Source organism: Penicillium verrucosum (genome assembly GCF_028828655.1).
Source record: "Penicillium verrucosum strain IBT 35672 chromosome Unknown utg000002l_segment0_segment0, whole genome shotgun sequence".
NCBI classification, from domain to species: domain Eukaryota; kingdom Fungi; phylum Ascomycota; class Eurotiomycetes; order Eurotiales; family Aspergillaceae; genus Penicillium; species Penicillium verrucosum.
The window spans coordinates 984,499-1,007,513 of record NW_026643211.1 but is presented as its reverse complement, the minus strand read 5'-3'; the positions used below and the strand labels follow the sequence as shown (position 1 = coordinate 1,007,513).

The 23,015-nt window shown below is 47.1% G+C and overlaps 9 protein-coding genes across 9 annotated transcripts; 5 read left to right on the top strand and 4 right to left on the bottom strand.

Moving 5' to 3' along the window:
- Positions 1-270: 270 nt before the first annotated feature.
- Positions 271-1,605, bottom strand: N7516_005998 (glycoside hydrolase family 172 protein; the record flags this gene model as incomplete). Its single annotated transcript, XM_057218718.1, has 1 exon — positions 271-1,605. One exon carries the CDS (start codon positions 1,603-1,605, stop codon positions 271-273), a length of 1,335 nt encoding a protein of 444 aa, XP_057072809.1.
- A 367-nt stretch (positions 1,606-1,972) lies between these two features.
- Positions 1,973-3,706, top strand: N7516_005997 (uncharacterized protein; the record flags this gene model as incomplete). The annotated part of the gene is made up of 5 exons (XM_057218717.1): positions 1,973-2,136; positions 2,189-2,500; positions 2,550-2,903; positions 2,957-3,031; positions 3,082-3,706. The coding sequence occupies 5 exons, from the start codon at positions 1,973-1,975 to the stop codon at positions 3,704-3,706; spliced, it is 1,530 nt and encodes a 509-aa protein (XP_057072808.1).
- Positions 3,707-4,091: 385 nt separating this feature from the next.
- Positions 4,092-5,833, bottom strand: N7516_005996 (glycoside hydrolase family 32 protein; the record flags this gene model as incomplete). The annotated part of the gene is made up of 2 exons (XM_057218716.1): positions 4,092-5,674; positions 5,722-5,833. 2 exons carry the CDS (start codon positions 5,831-5,833, stop codon positions 4,092-4,094), a joined length of 1,695 nt encoding a protein of 564 aa, XP_057072807.1.
- Positions 5,834-6,114: 281 nt separating this feature from the next.
- On the top strand, positions 6,115-8,120 carry N7516_005995 (putative MFS alpha-glucoside transporter; the record flags this gene model as incomplete). The annotated part of the gene is made up of 9 exons (XM_057218715.1): positions 6,115-6,125; positions 6,177-6,250; positions 6,302-6,625; positions 6,673-6,691; positions 6,850-6,891; positions 6,948-6,988; positions 7,038-7,762; positions 7,814-7,918; positions 7,974-8,120. 9 exons carry the CDS (start codon positions 6,115-6,117, stop codon positions 8,118-8,120), a joined length of 1,488 nt encoding a protein of 495 aa, XP_057072806.1.
- Positions 8,121-11,119: 2,999 nt separating this feature from the next.
- N7516_005994 (uncharacterized protein) lies at positions 11,120-12,441 on the top strand (the record flags this gene model as incomplete). Its single annotated transcript, XM_057218714.1, has 4 exons — positions 11,120-11,269; positions 11,337-11,703; positions 11,792-11,909; positions 11,976-12,441. 4 exons carry the CDS (start codon positions 11,120-11,122, stop codon positions 12,439-12,441), a joined length of 1,101 nt encoding a protein of 366 aa, XP_057072805.1.
- Positions 12,442-12,706: 265 nt separating this feature from the next.
- N7516_005993 (uncharacterized protein) lies at positions 12,707-14,343 on the bottom strand (the record flags this gene model as incomplete). The annotated part of the gene is made up of 3 exons (XM_057218713.1): positions 12,707-13,381; positions 13,430-14,023; positions 14,077-14,343. The coding sequence occupies 3 exons, from the start codon at positions 14,341-14,343 to the stop codon at positions 12,707-12,709; spliced, it is 1,536 nt and encodes a 511-aa protein (XP_057072804.1).
- Positions 14,344-14,675: 332 nt separating this feature from the next.
- Positions 14,676-15,028, bottom strand: N7516_005992 (uncharacterized protein; the record flags this gene model as incomplete). The annotated part of the gene is made up of 2 exons (XM_057218712.1): positions 14,676-14,842; positions 14,914-15,028. The coding sequence occupies 2 exons, from the start codon at positions 15,026-15,028 to the stop codon at positions 14,676-14,678; spliced, it is 282 nt and encodes a 93-aa protein (XP_057072803.1).
- Positions 15,029-15,896: 868 nt separating this feature from the next.
- Positions 15,897-17,908, top strand: N7516_005991 (putative amino acid transporter; the record flags this gene model as incomplete). The annotated part of the gene is made up of 6 exons (XM_057218711.1): positions 15,897-16,473; positions 16,519-16,832; positions 16,882-17,041; positions 17,095-17,359; positions 17,417-17,775; positions 17,874-17,908. The coding sequence occupies 6 exons, from the start codon at positions 15,897-15,899 to the stop codon at positions 17,906-17,908; spliced, it is 1,710 nt and encodes a 569-aa protein (XP_057072802.1).
- An 871-nt stretch (positions 17,909-18,779) lies between these two features.
- Positions 18,780-21,715, top strand: N7516_005990 (uncharacterized protein; the record flags this gene model as incomplete). The annotated part of the gene is made up of 6 exons (XM_057218710.1): positions 18,780-18,827; positions 18,879-19,014; positions 19,075-19,324; positions 19,385-19,566; positions 19,619-19,658; positions 19,711-21,715. The coding sequence occupies 6 exons, from the start codon at positions 18,780-18,782 to the stop codon at positions 21,713-21,715; spliced, it is 2,661 nt and encodes an 886-aa protein (XP_057072801.1).
- Positions 21,716-23,015: the final 1,300 nt, after the last annotated feature.

The window sequence follows — 23,015 nt, the reverse complement described above, 5'->3', positions numbered from 1 at the left end:
GATGTATCAGAGCAATAGATGCCTTAGGCACATACTGGTGGGGCTCAGCCCTACTTTTCTCACTCTAGGTAATAGTTAGGTAGTAGTTAATTAATAAAGCTAACTACTAGATACCAGGGGGAGAGAGAGAGAGAGAGAGAGAGAAGAAAAGGTTCATTTCTACAAACGCGTCGAGAGCTACTTATGTAGGGTGACAGCCTGACAAACAAGGCCTGATGAATCAGGTGTCCATCTCAACACTAATAAGTACAAAATCCCTATTTCTTACGATTACTCACTCAAACCCTGCAGGAAGCGCTGTCGAATATCTTTGCAGATCTCCACGTTGCTTCGCGCCCGATCCTGAGAATCCTGCGCACGACGCGCCAGCCACTCATTCCGGTCCTTGATAAACGCCTCCATCCGCTCATCACGCTTCTTAACCATGGTCTGTTTATCAGAACTCATACTGTTCACATCTGGCTCGGGCACATCATCTGCAGGCGGGAACTGAGGCTTGCGCGGAAGGCGCTTCTCGACCGGCAGGATATCGAGCTTGGGACCAGGAAGCGTCTGGTACCAGTAGGCGGTAGTGCTCCAGTCATCACGGAGATGGTTGCCATGGCCAGACTCCATGGTGACCTTGATCTTCTTATTGAAGCGTACCGGGTCGGTCAGGTGCCAGCGGTAGCTGACCTGGTAGTTCGGGACATCTTCTTCATGGATGATGGTACCGCAGAATGGGTATGCGTTCTTCTGCATGCCCCATCCCTGAGTGAAGTAGTCCTCACCACCGGTGCCGTGCATGCTGGGTGGCCAGGTGTCATCGTCGATGAAGATCATATCGTCGCCCTCGCCCCACCAGGTGCCTTGGAAGTGTGCCACGGATTGGTTGCAGCCGATGAATTGACCAGCGCCCTCAGTCTCTAAAATGACGTAATTGTCCTTTCCGTCTAAGTTCGGCACTTGCGTCTCGAGGCTGTTCGTCTGAATACGAGATGGTGCCCATCCGTTCGTTGGGTTCATACGGCGCCAGTGCGCATGGAAGTACAGCGTATCCGCGGGCAGGGGTTCTGGGTAGAGTTCGTAGTCGATATAGAAGTACTGGAAGTAGGCCTCGTCGTTCTGGTTCTCAATTTCGATGCGTGCTCGTTTGTTGAAAGGCATGGTGAGATAGCAATTAAACGCGGCAGCACCACCGAACTTCTTCTCCTCGGATGGCTTGACCGAGACCGTGAAGGGGAGTGACTGGAAGTTGGCTGCCATGGAATGGCCAAGACAGAAGAAGTCTCCGATCGGTGCAATCACGTTGGGGGTTTCCGAGTCATCCCAGTACATCTTGATGAGTACCTTGCGATAGTAATCTGGGTCGTTGACTTCGTAGTTGAGGCCGAGCGCATTGTGGATTTCCATCATCGCAACCCCGGACTTGGAGTAGGGAACCAGGCCTGGACCTATAATTTTGCGGCAGGTTTGGACGAACCAAAGATGCGTGATGGCACCGGGGCCTTCGAGGTCAGCCAGCACGATTGACTCGCCCGGAAGAACCACAAAGGCGTCCTCGTTGAGACCCTTCTGGTCCCAACTGGCCACGCGGGCGCTGCGAGCCACCTTTCTCTTCGCCATGCTGGCCAATAAGTCGTTTCCAATGGGCATCTTCAAGGTATGATCAAAGAGAAAAAGGATGAGTGAATTTGTTTGCAATTGCAGATAACAAAGGCAGGTCTTCTGGGCCCTTTAATAACCACATATTCCGTCTCCTCTTACCCATCACGACAATGACAGCGATCAAGACATGCGGATTTAATTGTTCCCTCCGCAACAAACAAAATAACACCATCGTCCTGCTGGGATTTGTGAGTTCGCGGAGCAGCACCGATTCATCCGCGATCCAAAATGCGGGGTTGTTGCATCCCGTTGGGGCGGAGGCCTCGTCTTCGTCCGCGATATAAGACCATACCCAGTTCAACCTCCATACAACGTCATAACCACGATGGAGGAATGCCGCCCGAATAAACGAAAGCGCACGACCCTAGCATGCGATGCCTGTCGAGCGCGGAGAACCAAGTGCGACGCGCAGAAGCCGTCTTGTCGTTACTGTCAAACCCACGGACTTGACTGTCTCTACCAAGAGGCCCCAGCGGAGCCCCCAAGTCGGTATGTAACTCCTTTCACTGTCCCACAAAGACAGTACTAACATGTGACACAGTGTGGAAGCGGAGCTGAATGGAGTGAATAAACGACTAGATCAACTAATCAGCTTAATGCTTCCAGCGGAGGCCACTTCCCTGGATGTTCGTGTTGGAGATCCGCCTACTGAATATCGTGATTCGGCAGATCAAGAAAATTCGCCGTTTGATTTGCCTTCCAAGCTACTTGGTAATTCGTCTGTTATGCATGCGCTTGGACTACATGCAGATTTTGCGCAGGTCCTAACCCGAGGGGAACGAGCTACCGGATTCGAGGGCCATGCCAATGCAGGTACACGGATGCTTATTGTTCATCATCGGCATTCAGTGAGGTATGTTGAGTGGATGTTTACAAGTGACCGCAACTAATTACCACATTAGCGCATTGGCTGCATTCTCCGCTCGCGTTCACACCTGGTATCCCATTTTTCCCTCGGGATTTACAGAGGAGTACTTCCGGGTACTCTCCGGTCCCTTACATCCGTCTTCAGAATCTTGCCTTTCCCTTCTTGTGGCTGCACTCGGCCATCTAGTAGCGGAAGATGAGGAATCCCTAGATATCCCATACTTTCAAACAGCTCTCACCTCGCTGCCAATCATCATCGCTGAGTGTAGTATCCGCAGTGTGCAATGTTTGATGTTGATAAGTTTGTATTATTGCTGTCTATTGAAGCCTTATCAAGCTCACGACTATTGCTTGATTGCGTCTTCCAGGATTCAGAACTTGATCAAGAGGTGATTGCTACCTACCTGAGGAGTTTGAGGCAAAGCTGATATGAATGTTCTAGTGGACTGGAAGGCGATGACCTAAATACCGTTGAACAATCTCGGCGAGCGTACTGGGGTGCGCTATTGCTTGAGAAGTATACAGTTGGACCTCCCACGTAGGACTTATCACTAACTTGGGTTACAGCGAGATTGGCGGCCAATTGGATGTTGCCAATAGTGGTATCTGGTGCCTGGATGAACATGTTCCACTGCCACTATGCCACGAGACATGGCAGTTTACGCCGGAGAGTACATCGCCAGAAATTGCCGCGCCTGATTCCCCGCATTTTGCACCATCCACTAATGCAAGCGTGAAAAATATGCAATCATATTTCCTTGCTGAGATTGCCATGAGACGTATGCTCCATCGATGTAATACAGCTGTTCAGGTGACGTCCGCCGGAAAATACGTCTATGCACCAGGTATCGCACTGGAACTAGAACGCCAGCTCGAGGAATGGTATTGCTGCTTACCCGAAATGGACCGTTTTGGAAAAGGCGATGTGTTGCAGCCATTAGAACCGGTCGATTTACTATCATGTCCTCTGTCAAACTTCCTACGGGTCCAATACTACTGCTGCAAGCTTTCCATATATTGGCCGGCTGTTTATCAGGCGATGAAGGATGGAGCTACTACAAACCTCCTTCTGGATCATTGCCGGAGATTCTTCGATTCTTACGTGATGTTAATACCGAGTATTATTGCCGCATTCAATGACTGCCGGGTGAATAGGTGGACATTATTTATTAGGTGGGTTTACCTCTTGTGACTTTGGGGATATAGCTTTACTGATATTGAGAGATAGTCTTTTTATTACTTCAGTGGCCGCCATGACGGCAGCAAATACCCCCTGTTTAAGTGCGCTCTGTTCACCTCAGTTGTATCAACGTATCCAAGCATCTGGACGCGCCGAACAGACGATACTACGGAAGAGTCCATCCTTGGTGCTGCTACAGGGAGTACTAGAAGAGCGTCTTCTAGAATCTGGGTTTGTTTAAAAGAAAAGCGAAAAGCGAAAAGCGAAAAACGGAAGAAAAGCAATAATAATGATAGTACTTTCAACCACTAAACGATTTCTAATACTATCAGCATGAAAGCATATCTTTATTATCTCTCAGTAGCCGACAAACCGTCCCAAATATTGACCTCCTCAATCACAGCACTCTCCATCCCCCCTTGGTAAATGCTGATATGCTAGCAGGTCTACAATCCTCCGGAGAATAGACCATCGTAGCCAAGGCAAAACGATCATTTGCAAAGACCTCCAACACATCCGCATCAGAGACTATGCGAATACGCAAGTTCTCCAATTTCTCTGTGGGCTCGACACCCATACTATCAAGCATATAAAAGAGTGTAAAGGGACCTTGTTCTGGGCAATTGCGCACGTTTGGATCAGATGTTGATCTTCCCTTGTTGACACTGATCATCTCTTTCTGAAGAGAGAAAGTGACAGTAGTGCATATAGACATGTCACTATTGTGGCGAATATGAAATCCTACTTCAATGCAGCAACTTGGGTCGATAGTAATTTCTGCCTCGAGCTCCCAGGTTGCGAAAAATGTTGAGCACAGTGCATGCGGTGGTCCGGCTGTCGGAGATGGGAGTGAGATCTGTTTTCGTTGGCAAACACGACCACAGTGTTTGCGGAGTCTAACTATCTCTTCAACAGGCCGTGTTCCGAGAGTGTAGAGAGTAAGTGAAGCGTCTCTGTTTGGAACTTGTTCAACAGACGCTATTTCCGACAAAGGACTGCGAAGAGCTCGTGTAACATTTGGTATAGAAAGGAGGAAGAGTTCGCGAGGAATGGCCAATGCACCATTCCATCCTTTGCGTTTGGCGTAACTCGGTGTAATGTCCTCTTCGGGAATCCATGCGTGCATTATATATCTCTTAGACACGGGATCAAAGAATGAGTTGGCTGCATACAATGACCCGCAGTCCAAATACCCGCCATGGGTGTAGTCAACCCTGACCGAGTTGTTCTCAACCCTCAAATCACCAAACATCCACAATAGAGAACGAACAGTCCTTGGAGGAATATGTTCAGAAGATTCAAAATTTCGAATGTGTTCACGTTCCACATCTCCCTCTGCTCCGAGGATGAGACACACGCGGCTGGTGGTTTGAGATCCGAGTGTCAGGAAATTTGCGCATTCCCAGTTGACGCCGAAATTTCCAGACCATTTGGGCGAGGGCTGGAATCGAGCAGGTACGTTGACCAAGGGACACAAATATTGCCATTCTGATAAGTTCTCATGCGGCACGGAATATAGAAAGGCTGTCGGTCCGTAGGCTTCAATTCCACCTGAAACAAGAGCATACATGGACTTTTGTCCACGAAGATGATCCAAAGCATGCCACTCTGCAAGAAAGGGATCACGAAAGCCAGTTACTTGAAGTCCCTTGGGTTCGCCTGTCAAGATGGGATTTTCCGAGCATTTCATCCATGTTTCCCCATTATCCCTAGATTCGGCGATTGCTAGACCAGCAGCGTCACGGGGATATGGAGGTGTGCTCCAGTGAAATGGCAGATGGCGGACTGATGAATAGATAACTTTCAAAGAGCCTTGCTCAAAATTTGCGGGTGGTACCATGCAACCTGTAAAGACTCCCGCACGATCATAAGGTTGGTCGGGAATCAAAGCAGGCTTGGTGGAGGGTGTCCAGGAAACGAGGTCTTTGCTGGCGAGATGACCCCAAGACATCGAGCCCCATTCAGTACCATGTGGATTACCTGTTTAGTGTAAGTTAAATTCTTCGACAGCGCCATTGAATACTTACATTGATAAAAGACATGGTATGATGCCGTGGCCGGATCATAACTGGGAGCACAAGGATCGTTGATCCAACAACCAGCAGTAAAATGCAGAGACGGCTTGCGATTGGAGGTCATGTTTTTGCTGCGTTCTAGATTATCATTTTTGTTGAATTTAAACACAATTTATACGCGACTGTCATTGCCATGTCCCAGCAAGATGCCGATATCGGCAGGAGCTGAGAATCGCGGAGTAACTTTGACTCTCCGCGAGACTCACAAACTCAAAATCCCCGGACTTTAAGACTTTCCCCACGGGGAAATCTAAGACGCGTTGGGGCGATGCATATATAACTGCATAATATCCCCACAGGAAATGTGGGTATAATGCACCGCTACATTGGCGAGGACCTATCACGATGACCGACGAGTACAGGAGTACACACCCTCCGGGAGGTTGCAGTGACTGACTTCTCGCCAGAATTGACTACACCTTTATCAACCCTGATAAGAAATGGCAAATGCTTCGCGCGCAGTGGCGGTTTGCTCTTTGGGGTAAATCTGTGTCCCCTACGCAGTGCAGTGTACACGTACTTACCTTGTTAGCAATCTGGATATCTAGTGGTGTTATGATGCAAGGTTTCGACATCGTTGCGGGAGGTCAATTGGCGGCGTTGCCCGAATTCAAAAAGCAATTTGGCATCCTTCAACCGTCCGGAGACTATCTCATCCCGGCCTATTACATCTCGGCTTGGAGCTCGATTGCCCCAGCATGTGAGATTGTAGCTACCTTTCTTTTTGTTCCCTTACTGGAGAAGTTTGGCCGCAAGCCGGGGATTCTGGTGGCAGCCTTTATATCTGTTGCTGGTGTCCTCTTGCAACAGTTGGCCACAGACTGGAGAACGCACCTTGCCGGCAGAGGTGTCAATGGTGAGTGAAGCTCTTCCCAAGCGTTTCTCAATCTGACATTGCCCCAGGAATTGCTATTGGTATCATGTTTACTATACCGCCTCTCTGGATTGGGGAGACATGTCGACCAGAGCTACGGGGTTTTTTTCTTGTGCTTCTTCAATGCTAGCATTGTGTTTGGCCAGTTTGCGATGTCAGTATCTTTACCGCAGATGTGTCGCTACTGTTACTAAATCCGTGCGAAGTGTTGTTTTTTCAAAGGGAGGAAGTAGTATCGATGGAAAATGGTGAGTTTTGACTTACATACGGTGAGACCTAAGTTTGAACTGACTCAACATTACAGGCAGTGGTGGCTCCCAGTGGTGGCCATGTACATCTTCCCATGTGCGTACAAGACCGGCCATGCCACTGCTATTATTAACATTTTGCGTAGTCATTCTCACCGCGGGGTGGTTTTTCTTCCCTGAGTCTCCATACTGGCTAGTCAGGCGCGGAAGAATAACCCAAGCAAAAAACGAACTAAGGAAAGTCTACGGCTTCAGCGATAATTCTTTCTATAACATTGAAATCCAAAGAATGGAAGAAGAAATCCGCCTTACAACTGAGATTCAAAGGACCTCAGACACAGCTAACCACAAACTCTTTGGGGTCGATATGTCCGCAGAGGTCGAGTGCTTCCAAAGCAAAAACCGCAAACGAACCTTCACTGCTATATTTGCTGCCAGCGCTCAGCAAATGATTGGCGCTACATTTGTAATCGGCTACACGACCTATTTCCTTGAATTGATCCACGTGAAATCTTATTTCGATGCATCTGTGGTTCTTTACATTGTCATGTTTCTGTCCAGTGTGGCAGCCTTCCCCCTGACAGAGATTGTAGGACGTCGAACCCTAATCGTCTGGCCACAATTTGCACTGTGCTTTATGCTCCTGGTTATAGGGGTTCTAGGATGTGTCCCAGATCAAGCCAAAGCCAGTTGGGGAATTATAGTTTTCATCTACGTGTGGGCAATCATTTTTCAGCTCTCCATCGGGGCAACAGGTTTTGTTTTGGCGTCAGAAATTGCTACCATGCGTCTTCGTGGTGCAACCCAAGGACTTGTCACCATTTCCAACGCGGTCTGGGGGCTAATCATGCAATTTACCATCCCTTACATGGTTAGAATCGACATAAATCGACTAAAGTATCTTGGCTGATAAATTTCGCAGATCAACCCCGATGCAGGAAACTTGGGTGGTAAGGTCGGTTTCATTTTTCTGGGGACGGGGCTTATTGCGGCGATTGGAGGGTGGTTCTTATTCCCAGAAACAAAGGTGCGACTTTCCTGCCTATGTGATCTTACGAATACTTACTAAACCGTGATATCAGGGAATATCGTTCCAGAAGCTTGACGAACTATATGCACTGCAAGTGGCGCCCAGGCATTTTAAACAAATGGGAAATGATCTAGGCTTGGTTGAGGAGTCAGGCCTAGCTGGGGAGAACCAGAAAGGCGAGAGCTTACATGTGGAATAGAGCTAACAAGGGTTTTAATACCAGGAATATTTCATATCTTTTACTAACAATGGTTGGGGGGCGGGGGGTGAATGATACGATCATATTCTTATGTCAACTAGGAGGAAATAAAATTGAGGTATCCGGCCTAGTTCGGAAAGTTTCTTGGATGATCCTTTGGCAGTATTTGAAGACGTCGTCAGTCGGCAGCATGAACTGCACACTCTCTCCTAGATATCAACCCATCTCCTGGCATTTGCCGCGTTCCGGCGTGATCGTTCGATCTAATCATCGATCAGATTGTGTAGTTTCAACTCCCGCAGTTCCTTAATAACCATTTCTTCCCATGCCTAAAAGTCGTATCTGAAAGTCAACTGTGGCGTGATCTTGTAGAGCGTGATTTGATGTGGATCTGGTAGCTGATCAGCTTTTGTTGTCGTCTCCGATGATCGACTGGTTTTTGTTAATGAATTTATGTTGTAGATCAAGAACTCGTTCGCGATTGGATAACTTGATGGCCCACAGTGGGTATGTGACCCCATAAATGGGCGTTCCACCAATGAAAACTCTGAACCACGACTCTCCCTGCACGGTATCAGATTAGAAACAATCAGAAAAAAGAAAAAAGAAAAAAAGAAAAAAGCTTCCTAATAGAAATGAAATAGATGCTCAAAGGCCACGGGCGTCTTAACCTGCTGGGGCATCTACAAAGTTGTACCAGAAAGTGGGGAGGGAAAGAGTTGATGGGCAGGATCTGCGGATCTACCTGCTGAGAGGTTGATGTCTGGGGCATCAACGCTGCGGCCTGAGGCCACCACCACAACATGATATCTCTATGTTTTATGGCGGTTTGCAAGTGTCAAAAATGAAGATTTTCATCAGCATTCTTGGTGAGGCTCATAATCTTCCTCTCGTGCTACACATCGCGCCTCTCGAGGACAAGACTAGTGACTCACTCAAAAGTACCGCACAGGAAGCTCGGATCAACTGGATCAAATTGTCTCTGGTCAGCTACTCGCATATTATGTCACAGATTGCCCTCTATTCGGAACTATTGATTAGGCATCGGTTCTCACTTAACCTTCATGTCCAAAAGGTATTTGACAGTCTCAAACCTCCATTGATAATGCTTCTGGGACATCAATATCGGGGCCATGTTCCGGCTTGTTCTATACTCGGCCGGCCTGACTTCTTCGGGTTAGCGTCTCCATGATCTGACCCCCATCTATCCCTACTTTGTCACATATAACATCAAGCACACTCATGCTATAGACTGGAAGATATCGATCACAATTGCTGAAGAAACTCAAGTATTTAAAAAGAGTGTGCCTTTAAAGGGAACAAAAACATGTGAATATCCCGCTTGGTGAATCCCCACATTGTACGCTTGTTTATAAATCTGAACGAGGACGATCATTTTGTGCAAACTGGTTACAGGAGATCGACGGGGGTATGGGGTGTGAAATTTGCTTTTTGGTATACACTTATGTCGAAAGGTTGCTAGGCAACTCAGCAACCTACCAGCGTGAAAACATTACGAAGAATAAGATTAGAAATATACATAAAATCCAAGGTGCCAGACTGATATGAAGAATTTTTCGTGAACAAAATTATACAATTGTGAACTACGTAAAGGAATCTTGTGCGAGTCGATAAACCTTTGGAAATAAACTATTTTACTCCGTACCTTGGTACCACGAGGTAATTGTAATCGTAAAATCTTAAACGCCCTTGGCCCAATCAAAGGGGATTCTTCGGCCATTCCTCGCTGCTCCCGGGCCCCTTGCTGACCAAACTAGCGGACTCTAATCTAAGCTTATCCCGTTGCGGACAATAACGGCGATCGTATTCCGTACCTATGTTAATATACGCGTACTACAATATATAACCATATCTCAAGATAATCAAGGCACTTACCAATAAATGCTTTGTACTAAGAAGAGGAAAGGATACAAAGAGCCACCAATCACTGATTATGTCGTATATTGAAGCAAAATTTGCCTCGGGACTGCGCCACATATGCCGAAGCTGGACGCCAAGAACCCGTGCTCCATTCAGCTTTCCAAATTTGTTAAAATTTCCCCTATATATCCATGGATAGCAGTTAGCCCCTAGGGCACTAGTATCTAAAGGTTATATGCTACCGAACCCTAATCAAGTTCATTCGCCACGTTCGTCTCGATGAGGCATCAATAAACGGCTGAAAGGCTAATGAGATGATAATATCCAAATAATAAAGTTCGGGGGCCGCGTAGAACAGACCGGAAATAGGATAGCGAACACGAGGTGGGACACAATTGCGAAAATCTCGTTATCCGGAGGACAATATAGTTAGTTAGCGTAAGTCTGATTTATTCTGCTGACATGAAATATATTGATAGTCCCATGTGAACTGTGGATAAAACAATGCATAGGGCGAAATACGTAGTTAAGCTTGTTTGACGAAATCATATTTTATAGGGACAAAGCACAGGAACCAGGAAGCTTTAGAACATTAGAATTGTTCCAAGAGAAAAAGAAGATCTAGAAGACTATGCATTGACTGCTTCGAATTGAAACACTGGGGGATTCAATTTAAGAAATGCCGGCGTATTCGGCATACAAGGACCGGGAAGCCTCCATACTGGCCAATGCACGACTCCAACATATACCAAGTTCACATCCGCTCGCCGAGACCCCAATGGACCCCTTTGAAGCTCAAACCGAGGCAGAAGTCCCGGGTCCATGTTTCAAATAAAAAGTGGGCCCGAAGTTAAAGCATGTTGCTCCATTTCGAGTCGTGATTCCATTCGTGTACCATGAAATAAGATGAAATGCTCCTTGAACTAAGTCTGTTTTAGGGTGTTAGGGGCCGAGTTGGTTGATTCTTTGATCGACACACAGAAAAATTGTTAATGAGTTCATGACCCAGATCTTTGTAGATTTTCCTCGCTTTGCTACCCATATCGTATCAAATTCACCACTATCTGACCTCCTTGCTTTCAGAGGATGTAACGATTACTGATTGATCAATTCATATGATGGTTTCTCTCATTGGTGATCGGCAGTCAGTCTTACAGGGCACATGGGCCCTTGGGGCCCTCGCAATCATCGTGATGGTGCTCCGGATATTTGCAAAAGCCAGGCTTCGCCATATGGGATCAGACGATGCCATAATGGTTGCATCCCTAGTAAGTTCACGGTTAACAATTGGAGGGAAATGATGATATCAGTCTATGATTCTAACCCTCATTATAGGGTTTCGCCCTCGCCTCATCGATACTCTTCACAATCGCAGTCCTTGACTACGGCTTTGCATCCGGTCGTCCTGGAGCTGACGAGGTTACCGCTCTTAAATACTACACCATAATGGAAGTTTGCAGCGTCACAAGCACATGTCTAGGCCGAGTCGCATTCATCCTCTACCTGTTGCCAGTTCTTTCAACGAGGAAATTCTTCAAGATCAGCCTATGGATACTATTTGCGATGCAAATAGTGGCAAACGCTGTAATGGTTATCCTTATCCTATCCCAATGCCACAATATCCGTGGGGTTTGGGATCCCAAATACGCCACGAACTGCACGGAAGACTATATTCAGCTCCGGTTTGGTTACTTTCTCTGCTGTATGTCCATTCGATGCCCATTGGCTCAATCGAAGCTAGGGAAATCACAATCCCCTATTCTTAACTAACAATATCGAATTATTCATAGTCTGCAACTCCTCGACAGACTTGCTACTAGCAGTCCTTCCGTCCTATATTTTCTGGGATCTTAAGTTAAAGCCGATGATCAAGTTCAGCCTTATGATACTCACGAGTTTGGGTCTCGTGTAAGTACCTTCTTTGATATGGTTACAATTACCTTACTAATAGGGATGTCTTTACCCCCCATACAGCGCAACAGTCGGTGCCATAATGAAGGCTGTATATCTCAAACAGATCTTAACCTGGGACGGCACAGCCAATGCGATAGAGCTTACTTGCTGGGCTATGATCGAATGCTATCTTGTGATTATCACCGCATCGGTTCCCTGCGTTCGTTCGCTGGCTATTTCTTCTGTACGCCAGTTGTTCGCAAGCGACAAGTCGAGCAATTTTCCTTTCGCCTCATCGTATAGGAATCACACAGCAAGCCATCAACGCGCGACGAACCGCGTACAAACCAATCCCGAAGCCTCTGGGAGTAGACAGAATTTCTTTACGGGTGGACGGGGCGAGGATATGGAAATGGGGACTACTAGGACTTCTGTGAATGCCAATGAGAGTGATGATGGAGCAGGGGTAACAGGGGATGGAATTGCGAAGACGGTGGATATTAGTGTTACTTGGGAGCAGGGACATCGCAGAGACCGTGTTTCATAGTTGTACAAGAGATACACATAAGCAGATCTATATTCTAGAGTAATATGTATAATTTTATTATAGTTAGGGATAATGCCCTCTTACCCTAAAAATTGATACGATTATGGATAAGTTTTAATAGAAATCCGGCTGTACGCCTGTTCGACGAGGTATGGTATGGATAATACCCGTAAGTGCTTTCGGTCAATTCAATCGAGCTCAATGAAGGTTCATAATCATTATCTAGGTGTATTATATATTATAGCAAAGGTATCACACAAATAATCTAAAGGTCATCAGCCATTATAATGTCCGTATCGTATGTCTCCATATATTCTCCTGGATCATAGTCTCCGACATTGTTTCCCGGATAATCTGTCAATTCGCCATCATCCGAGAGAAGCATAGTATCATAATCACGGTATGAAGCCTGAGAGCACCCAACTGATGAGAACACAGTGTCAAGGGATGTCTGAGTGGAATCGCCGAGGTCTGTGAAGCTTGTCTCGCTGAAATTGTCCAAAAGCTGGTCCTCAGGTTCGCTATTCAACAGATAAACGTCACATACTTCGTCCTCGTTGTGGTATTGTGTCTGGAACGAACGATGCTGTCCTGGATTTTCGTTGTCAGGTTGTTGCTGAATTGCAGACATGAGCCGCACCGGCTCGTCTGACCTAGTTGCTCCGTTTGATAAACTCTCCATGGAGAACATCGAAGCTCGTCTTTTGATTGAGTTCATCTTGGGGGCATTGTTCTGGGCGACACGCCAAAGTGATGAGAGGATTGCAGTCCTGCAACTTGGAAGTTGAGACCTCATTGTCAAATCATTTGTGCTCTGGCAGCGATTAAGCTCTAGCAAATCAGCTAATTTAGCTTTGGTAGATTGATCCTTGTTTCCTGCTAACATAGCCGATATGGCTTTCGTGATTATTGGAATAGTCACTCCTCGTTGGTTGACCGCCTGGGTGAAATCAGTACTTGAGCTGCATGACTGAGAATGAGAACTCACATTCCGATATGCAGGATTGAACACTGCGGGTGAGATATCTGCGAGGCTCTTGATCGTGTCTTGTTGTGAGACACGGATCGCGCGATCTTTGATCGAGGTGGAAATGACCAGTCTTTGAATTCCAAGGTCGAGCAGTCGAAAGAGTTCCTCCCATGATTTAGCTGATCCATCTCCAGATACGCAAGCAGTCTGCGGTCCAAGAGCTTCAGTGGAATCCTCGTCATGCGTTGGATGTAGCATTGCGGCTTCTGCCATTCTGTCTAGCACTTGGAAACTGGTGTCAATAGATGGTTCTTGTCCAAGAAGACCAATCTCTAAGTCGGAACAGCCCTGGGATTGTGATATATCCTTAGTGTGAAGACGATACTCCAGCCGAATGTCAATTGAAGCCAAGGTAGCTACCGGTACACTGTGAGGAGGACACGCGTCTGGGGGATTGGTCATTGAACTAGGCAAAGTCCGACCCGTTGTGTGGTTTCGTACTCGACATTCTCTGCGCAGGCCAAGTCCGAGGTAGTGGAAACCAGAAGTGTCAATACAATATCCACGTGCAGCCGCCTTGGACTCAACTGAGAATCCCAGATCCGACCAGATCTGGAGCAAGGAATTGTTAGTCTATGATTTGGAAAACATTCTCTCACACAAACCTCCATATTACAGAGTCTGCTGCTCAGTCTCGAGACGAATGCCGTCATTTCAGTTCCGTCCCAATCTCCCCCGACGAAGAAGCGCAGCTCCAACTCTGGTGCCTCTGTTATCCACACACTTTCTAGATTTTCCAATTCCGGGAGTTCAATTTGAAAACTTCCGTGGCTTGGTGGTTGGGTGAAATAAGCCGATGCGGCCAAGCGAAGCTGCAACTTTGAATTTCGGATTCGCAGAGTGGAGTGACCCAAGTCGAGCTTTTGTGCCATTGTGAAGGAACATCATCATCAAAAAATTATACTATTCTTTCTGGACCCGAGGCAATCGTTCAAACGAACAATTTGGGGATTCGTGGGGTGCTAGAGCGGGAAAGGAATCGCTGGATTGGGTGTGCCCATGGCCGTACAGTAAGTACATGGACGGGGCACATGACTTCCAGGACTCTTTGCCTGAGAATACGTGTACCCAAATTCTTAAAGATCAATTCACTTTTACTGTTCATATCATTTGGGTATTTATGTATATTTGTGGCATAGGCTCAGCTGAAAAGCTGGATTCCTGTTACAGACTTCAGTATTGTTGCTGAGCTCTGAGCCTCTGATCACGGCTTTTGAGCAACACATCTCAGGGCATATGTGGTCCACTGACTCCCATTTTCTCCTGTGGTGCCATAGTGCAGCATTAGGTAGATCTTCTCCATGGCACTGTTCTTCTTCTCCTCGCTATCCAAAATATCCAACATCTGAGTACCGATCAGTCTCATGAATCCTCCCAGTCAATCATTCTCAGAGGTTGTCAGCTCTAGTTAGCGGTTGTGGGTTAAGTTCAATCATCTTAACCTGAAATCCAACGCTCTCGGGAATGTTCTTCATATAGCACGCCGGAGGAATAAAACCAAGGGCACATAGCCTCCGCTGTCTCGGTTGGGACTCCATGATTGACCAGAGCGAACATAGATGCTGTGACCTTTTCCCAGCAAAATAGAGGAGATAGAAATTGGTGTCAGTTAGTTCACATTTTACCTAAAGGTTGCACACGAAAAGAGGAAAAAAAAAAAAAAAAAAAAAAAAGCGAGACATGACTTTAAGACTGAGATGCGGAGGGGCAGAGCCGCCAAAGGTTAAATGCCTGACTTTTCAGGCTTCATGCCTTAATATTCTTTTGACACCGCTCTATAACTACTGTGTACTCGCTCTGTACTGTGTACTGTAAATTGAATCCAAATCCCCATATTCCTCAAACTTGAAAAGTTATCAGTTTTTTCAAATTCTCAGTGTTTAATGCCTCTTTAGATTTGGCCGGTCGCAACAGCTTCCACGCTGAGAAATAGGTGTATACGGAGATTTGAATGGCGGGAATAGCTTCCAACACTTAGTTTGCTTATTAAGCTCTCTGTTATATCTACCTAGGGAGTAATTTAGGTATTTTGATTTCCGCCAGTGTAAAATAAGGCTGAATTCAGGCATATTCAGACATTGACCCTGAAAAGTCAGGCATTTAAGCTTTAGCTGGAGGTAACATATAACCTTTGTTAGCTTATATGTACTGCTACTGTCTAGGTTTATCCTACGAACTGAACTGTTTCTTTTCATTTCTAAGCATAGTCATTCATTTCATTTGTATCCAGCTCTTCCAAGGTGGTTATTTGTTATTAGACAGGTAGTTAGATAGTTACAGTGGAGTACCCGTTGACGTGCACATGGTAAACCGTTGTTATTCTTATCGGGCCAAAGAAGTCTTATCAATAAGCTCTCACGTGAGGCCTCCATCCAAGTGTCCTGAAAGTAACCGTTACACTTCCAACTAGCATCTAAGGTCAGCGATGCCAGGGGATGAGTTGTCAGACGATCACCTGTATGCCCAGAATGGCCAGGATGAACGCGAAGCTCAATCACTTCTGTCTGCCTCAAGTGAGGAGCAGGACCTAGCTTTCCACCCGGAGCCTCTTCCGTCGCCGATCATCCCCTCACATAACGCGACAAATGGCACACGCCACTCCGCTATCTCTCAACCTACGGCCGATGGAAAACGCCGCACACCCCGTACCATGAATCGAGTTCGATTTGACCTGCAGGAAGAGCCTGAAGACCCCAATCGCATTTCCATTGAGCGTGCTCTCAGCCCAGACGACAGTCCAGACGATACACTATGGCTAGAGGATGAGGACTATGAAATTGGAAATAGGGGCCCAATAACACACCACAATGGACAATCAATCCCTCTCCTCACAAATATTGAAGCGCCTAGTGTGACACTTGCGACATCGGACGATTTCTTCCCCGAAGACCATCTCGAAGATGCACGACCGCGGAGTGGGATGAAAATGGCGTTCATGAATATGGCTAATAGCATTATCGGAGCTGGAATCATTGGGCAACCTTATGCGCTTCGTCAGGCAGGTATGACAGTGGGCATTTTGCTGTTGACTGCCTTGACCATCACAGTGGATTGGACCATTCGATTGATTGTGATCAACTCTAAATTGAGTGGGGCGGATTCGTTCCAGGCGACTATGCAGCAGTGTTTCGGGAAACCCGGTCTCATCGCAATCTCGGTTGCGCAGTGGGCATTTGCATTCGGCGGCATGGTCGCATTCTGTATTATTGTTGGTGATACCATTCCACACGTTCTAGGCGCTTTGTTTCCGTCTCTTAGGGATATGTCCTTCCTATGGCTCCTCACAGATCGCCGGGCTGTTATCGTTATCTTTGTTTTGGTAGTTTCATACCCATTGTCTTTGTATAGAGACATCGCTAAGGTCAGATCTCTCTTTCGTTACTGCTTATCAGAAACTAACGGTCAGGTAGCTGGCGAAAGCATCTGCCTTGGCATTGGTCAGCATGATAGTCATTGTTGTCACGGTCATAACCCAGGGTTTCCGGGTGCCGCCTGAATCGCGCGGAGAGATTAAAAGCCACCTCATATTCAACACTGGCTTTTTCCAAGCTGTCGGGGTCATCTCTTTTGGTAAGTTTCAGCTGTCCCTTTGAATATCTGGAAACTCTGCTAACAATTTCTAGCTTTTGTTTGTCGTATGTCGCTTCTTATCCCACTGATATCACAATCGCTAATTTCCACAGACCACAACAGTCTTCTGATCTACGGCTCCTTGAAAAGGCCGACACTCGACCGTTTCACCCGGGTCACTCATTACTCGACAGGAATCTCTCTGGTGATGTGCCTAGCAATGGGCATCGCAGGGTTCCTATCCTTCGGGTCTAAAACCCAGGGCAACGTTCTGAACAACTTCCCATCAGACAATATCGTTGTCAACATCGCACGATTGTACAATCTTCCCATTGATCTTGATTGATATGGAGCTTCTTGACTGACTTCGACTAGTTGCTTTGGCCTGAACATGTTGACGACACTACCGCTCGAGGCGTTCGTTTGCCGTTCCGTCATGACAACCTACTACTTCCCCGATGAACCGCACAACACTGTTCGACATGTTATTTTCACAACGGCGCTGGTGGTGACTTCAATGGTGTTGTCTTTGATAACCTGTGATCTGGGAAGTGTTTTTGAACTCATTGGCTCGACCAGTGCCGCTGCTCTAGCCTATATATTCCCTCCTCTCTGTTACATCAAACTAAGCAGTGCTACGCGGCGGGAGAAGATCCCGGCGTATCTATGCATTTTATTTGGGCTGCTTGTGATGGGTGTTAGTCTAGTGCAGGCGGTCGTCAAGATCATGGGAAGTAAGTCTATCCCGGAAATAGTCCCAATTGTACTCAATTGTGTGGCTATTTGGTCGCACTCTCGGCACATATACTAATATTGAACTTTGTCTTTGCAGATGACGGCGAGGCTCATAGTTGCAGTGCACCCTAAAAGGAATTTTTCAAGGACTTTCCACCGATGACGGCGGCTTATACTTTCAGTGTGCCCGAGAAGTCTCTTGGGGCCGTGTTGCTATGTACATATGTAACCATTTTGAACAAATATCTGTTGTGTATATGATACGCTACAATACTCTCATTCACAAATCACTATGTGACGTTGTTTTTGTAGTGGTGACTTGCAACGTCTTGTTGAGGATAAGTAGCAGGTACTTCAGTAGATGCTAACTATGTGCCTCGGTAGATAGCATGCACGCATACCCTGAAGTCAGACCAAGTACAGTAAAGAACACCTTCCTTGTGTCAGCGCCTGGGCACGTTCCCTTCATTTCTCAACTTCTACACTCACTCTCTCCATCCCAAAACTCCACGATCCTTATCGATGGTTTTATAGCATATATCTATATATCTATAGGGCTTCGATGTCACGTGGACCTTTTTATGTGCTCCAAAACAGCTCCCACGTGCACATGCCATTGCCCAAGACGAAAAGTGACCTCGAGGGAAGGTGCGATGGACTAGCGACTCTCACATTTTGCAGCTTCGTCCCTACCAGAAACAGCAATCCAATTGTTTGCCCTTCACAGACGCGTCTCATCTTTGATTCTAACCTACGCCTGATCGTTCCTTTGTTTACCCTCTTCCCATCTTCTCTCTTTTTTCCTTCTACAACCAACTCCCTCTCCCAAAATAACCTCTAATCTCCCTCCTCTCATTCCTCCCTCGCCCTTCGTGCTTTGATCAACCGAAGCACAATCCCGACCCGGTGAAAACATCGATTACAACGTGTCACGCAACCGCGTCTAACATCCTCACCTTACCGTCGTCGACGCTCTACCCGCCACGGGAAGCGTATCGGCACGATGGGCGAATCCGCAGAGCAGCTCCGCAGGATGCAGAGCATTCAAATGGTAATGTCTAGTCTCTTACTTCTTCTCTCACTTTTCTAATCGCATCAACAGGCGGACCTGGGAACCGCGCGACGTGAAATGATTTCGACCGCCGATATCAATAAGCAGGCTCGCGCACAGCTTGCCGAGGTCGAATCAAAGCGACTGATCGATCAGAGGGATGAAGCTCAATTGAGCAAATGGGCAAGTAAGTACTGAAGAAGAGATTCCCTACATCTCTCTGGATTTGTACTCAATGTTTTTGCAGACTTCCACACTCAGATCGCAGATACTCACGGAATGGAGGAACTCGATGACATCGATTCCGGGCAGTCCCACCGAGCTAATTTGCACGCAATGCTGCATCCTGATGGACACCAGCCACGGACTTACGCCAATCATCCTTACCCAACCCCATCCGTAGGTCGCGGCGGTGGTGTCATGGGCAAGAGAGGACGAGGTGGCTTTGTTCCCCCGCTCCCCCAGGGACCGGCTGCTCTTCCTCTTGCTTCTGGAAGGTAAGAAGTGGATTTACTCAGACATTCAAGACACTCCAATTCATGAAAGAGAAACCGCAGAGCCGCAATCCGAGGAAATATTGGTCGCCCAGGACCGCGCGGTCGCTCCACAGTGTCGGCCAGTATTCATTTGGACCCGGCGCTGAACTGCAACAATGACGATAGTGATGCTCGCGAGCGAGGAAGGGGACGCGGGCGTGGCAAGGGTAAAGGCAAGGGAAATTCCCAGGAGCAGGTCCACGGTACGTTTTGATTGCCAGTGCAGAAAGAGAACACAGCTGACAACGTTCTTAGTTCCGTCCGCCCCTAGCAGACTTCAGCGGCAGCCTCCAGCGTAAGTGATCAGGCTTGTTTTGGTGAAGTTTATATGCTAACTTCCTGGCTAGCATCAACTTTGCCACCAGAATCTCCGAGCCTGCCGACTTCATGTCCTCATTTCAGTCTCGCCGAGCGACTGAAACATACAACAAACCTACTGATACAACTGTCTCCGCTCCGATGCAGAAGGCTAAATCTACATTACAACCCCTTCCGGTCAAAGAGTCAACCCCCAAAATATCTCCGAGCGGTACACCCAAGAAAAAGGCAGCGAGCATTACTCCATCTTCGAAGCATGTATCCTCGCCTGTGTCAACATTGACGACTCCATCTCGTGCCGTTCCCATTGATCAGCCACACATTGGGCCCTATGTAGTGGAAACACCACTATCGGCCCGTGTTGTTCCTCTTGACAAGACTGCATCCTTCAAAGCTCGCAAGGCCCAGCCTGATATACCTAAATCTTCTCAGCCACATAACAAAACCCCTCGAGTGGAAGCACCCACCCAACCCGCATCTCATTCTATTTCTGTCCAACAAAACACCAAGTCCAAAAAGGGACAGGGCATGGCGAGTAGTTCCCATGCTCCTTATCCAGCGGTGGTCGCAGTCGCAGCGGATGAAATTCAATGGAAGGTTTCGCCTGGCGAAGAGCCACGAAAGAAGGGCCCGGCTCCTCCAATCAAAAAGGCAGTCTCATCTAAGACCTCCATGCCCATCGCTGAGGCTAAGAAGACACCAGTCGCCAAGGTCACGCAAGTCAAAGAAACCAAGCAGAAAGCCCAGTTACAAGATCTTCTCGGTGACGATGACTCATCGGTCAATGCAGCACTGCCGACCCCTCGTCCTTTGAAGACAGTGGCCATCCATAGTCCAGGTGCTGCAGAATTGGCAGGTCTCAAGTTTGCTGACACGGCCGGGGGGTCAGTGCCAGTCAAGAGCATTGACGAAGTCATTGCTCCCAAACCGACAATCAATGATATCGATATCTATGGTCCGCGAATCATTGAAGAGCTTCAAGACATCCGCAGACACATTCGTTCGTCCGAAGATTTGCCTACTACACGTGATATCGAACGCATACTTGAATCGAAGTTGCTTCAATTGGTCCCCGCAGCACATGCACCAACGCCTGCAGCACCTACACCAACGCCTGCGGCACCTGCAGTACCTGCAGGGTCTGAGATTGAAAGTCGGATGGGTAATCTGGCTGCACTTGTTGAGTATCTTTCAACATCGCAGCAAACAACTAACGCCGTTGAAGCTCCTTCGGCTGTCCATCGCGACATTACCCCCTTTGAGGGACATCGATCGCCACCTCCGCCCTCGTCTAGTTCAAACTCACCCCCTTCTGCTGATAAACACGCGCACAAGGTACGTGTGCCCGGTCTCTCGCCTACTAGAAGTGAGAGTTCCGACATTATTTCGCAGTTCGAATCCCTTCAGGTTTCGGACAAACTTGCTGCGCCCCTCCAGCCTCAGCGTGTGGTCCCTGTTCCGACACTTCGTCCGCTTAATATTCCAAAGACGGCCACTACCTCCGACGCGTCTGTTCAGGTTACTCCTGCTCTGGCGCCACGTGCAAAGGAGGCAACCAAAAAACCACGGACTCTTGACGATTCGATCTTTGCAGGACCTGTAGGCCCCGTCACTTCCAAAGCTGACGTTATTGAACCTAATGCAATGCAATCCCAGACCATGACTCGGGGGTTGAGCGCAAAGCATCCCAACATTCCCAAGCAACAGGGTGTTCACTCAACCGGCGTTCATACAATCGGCCCTGCGCCGTACAAACCCCGTGTGATCGGCCCTGCTCCGAGTCCCTATGAACCAACCACCTTGCGCGAGGCTCCATCAACCCACATTCGCACTATTTCTGCCCAGCATGGTAATACTGAGAATCGGCCCTCATTTGATGTTGCCAATCGTGCTTCGAGCTCCATGGCTCAATCTAGTGGCCCAGGTTCCCTGAAAGCTCCAGGCCGACTGTTCTCGATGCCTGATCCTGCAACCATTCCCCGGCCGAATGCGAAGGTTACTGGTTCTTTCCCTTCCAACCTATCCCGCCGCTAGTTTAACGACATCCGATTTCCTGAGTCTGAGTTTCGGCGGATTTCTTCTTCTACTGGCCTCAGCTAGCTCTAATCATCTATGGTCTTTGACTTCAATGTTGCTTTCATCCTTTCTGCGGCCTAGTTGAGCTTTGAGATGTTTCGCCTTTCCTTGCTGAATGGTGTTCTTATTTTCAGTTGTTCAAATTTCAAAAGCGAAATATCAATGATCGTTTAACGGGCTTTGTATGATTAACCAAATACTTGAGCCACCAATGAATGAATTGATTGATTTTCTTTTTTTTTTTTTACTTGAATTTAAATGTAGGTAGTTTATCTCATACCTAGAACCGAAGGGAAAAGCAAACCCTGAGGTCAGACATGTAGTCAGGAAGGTACGAATATATGTCGGGAAGCTATATATGTAACTTATAGTTAACATGGTGTATAGAATGCCCCAGTGCCCCAGAGCTCTCGAGATAATGCAATACATTCATAGTATGAGGTAAGTGTTCAACAATCGTCCCATGCATGCATGTTTGCTGCTACAGAATGAGCATTTGGTAGTTTATTTGGTATTTGCTTGTTTGCTACAAAATGAGCCTATGTTCAGATGTTTTAACAGGGTATATAAGCCCCTACATTTCTAGCTTTAATGAATTAACGATTCTTCTTTAGTGATCTATGCTCAATAGTAAGCACTAAATCTGCTAGTGGACATGGATGATGCCAACGTACCTTTACCTTGTGCTGTCCTTTGTTCTATTTGTTCATCCAATACCGATACTCCATCTTCGCAAAAAGAAAAGAAAATTAGGTGCAACCGGCGAATACCAACGAATCACGACCGCCAAGTCCCATGTAATATCTAGCCCTAACCACACACCACATAACTCTGGGAATGGCATAAATGGTATATTTATTTCATTTTTAGCATCGACATCCCTCTACCTGACTAGATCATACGATTCTGTAGACCCAAAATGATGATGACCGACGTTCTTGTTGTCTAGAACATGAAAGTAGTCGCCAAACATTTGTAATCATCTTGCTCGCATATCCAAATGTGACGCATTTGGAGGATCTTGCCTCCGCAGCCGTCTTCTGAGAGACCATATGTGGCTTTGAGACGTTGGAAAAGTGCTTCGGTACTCGATTTATGCAGGGGAAAGGCTTGGTCCCAATCTATTCACAAGTGCTCCGGACTCCGTACGATTGTAATGCTTATGATAATGACGTAGCAGAAAAGAAAAAAAACACCAAGAATAATATAATCTAGGGTATGAAATAAGAAAAAGGGGTTAAACATGATCTATCACACT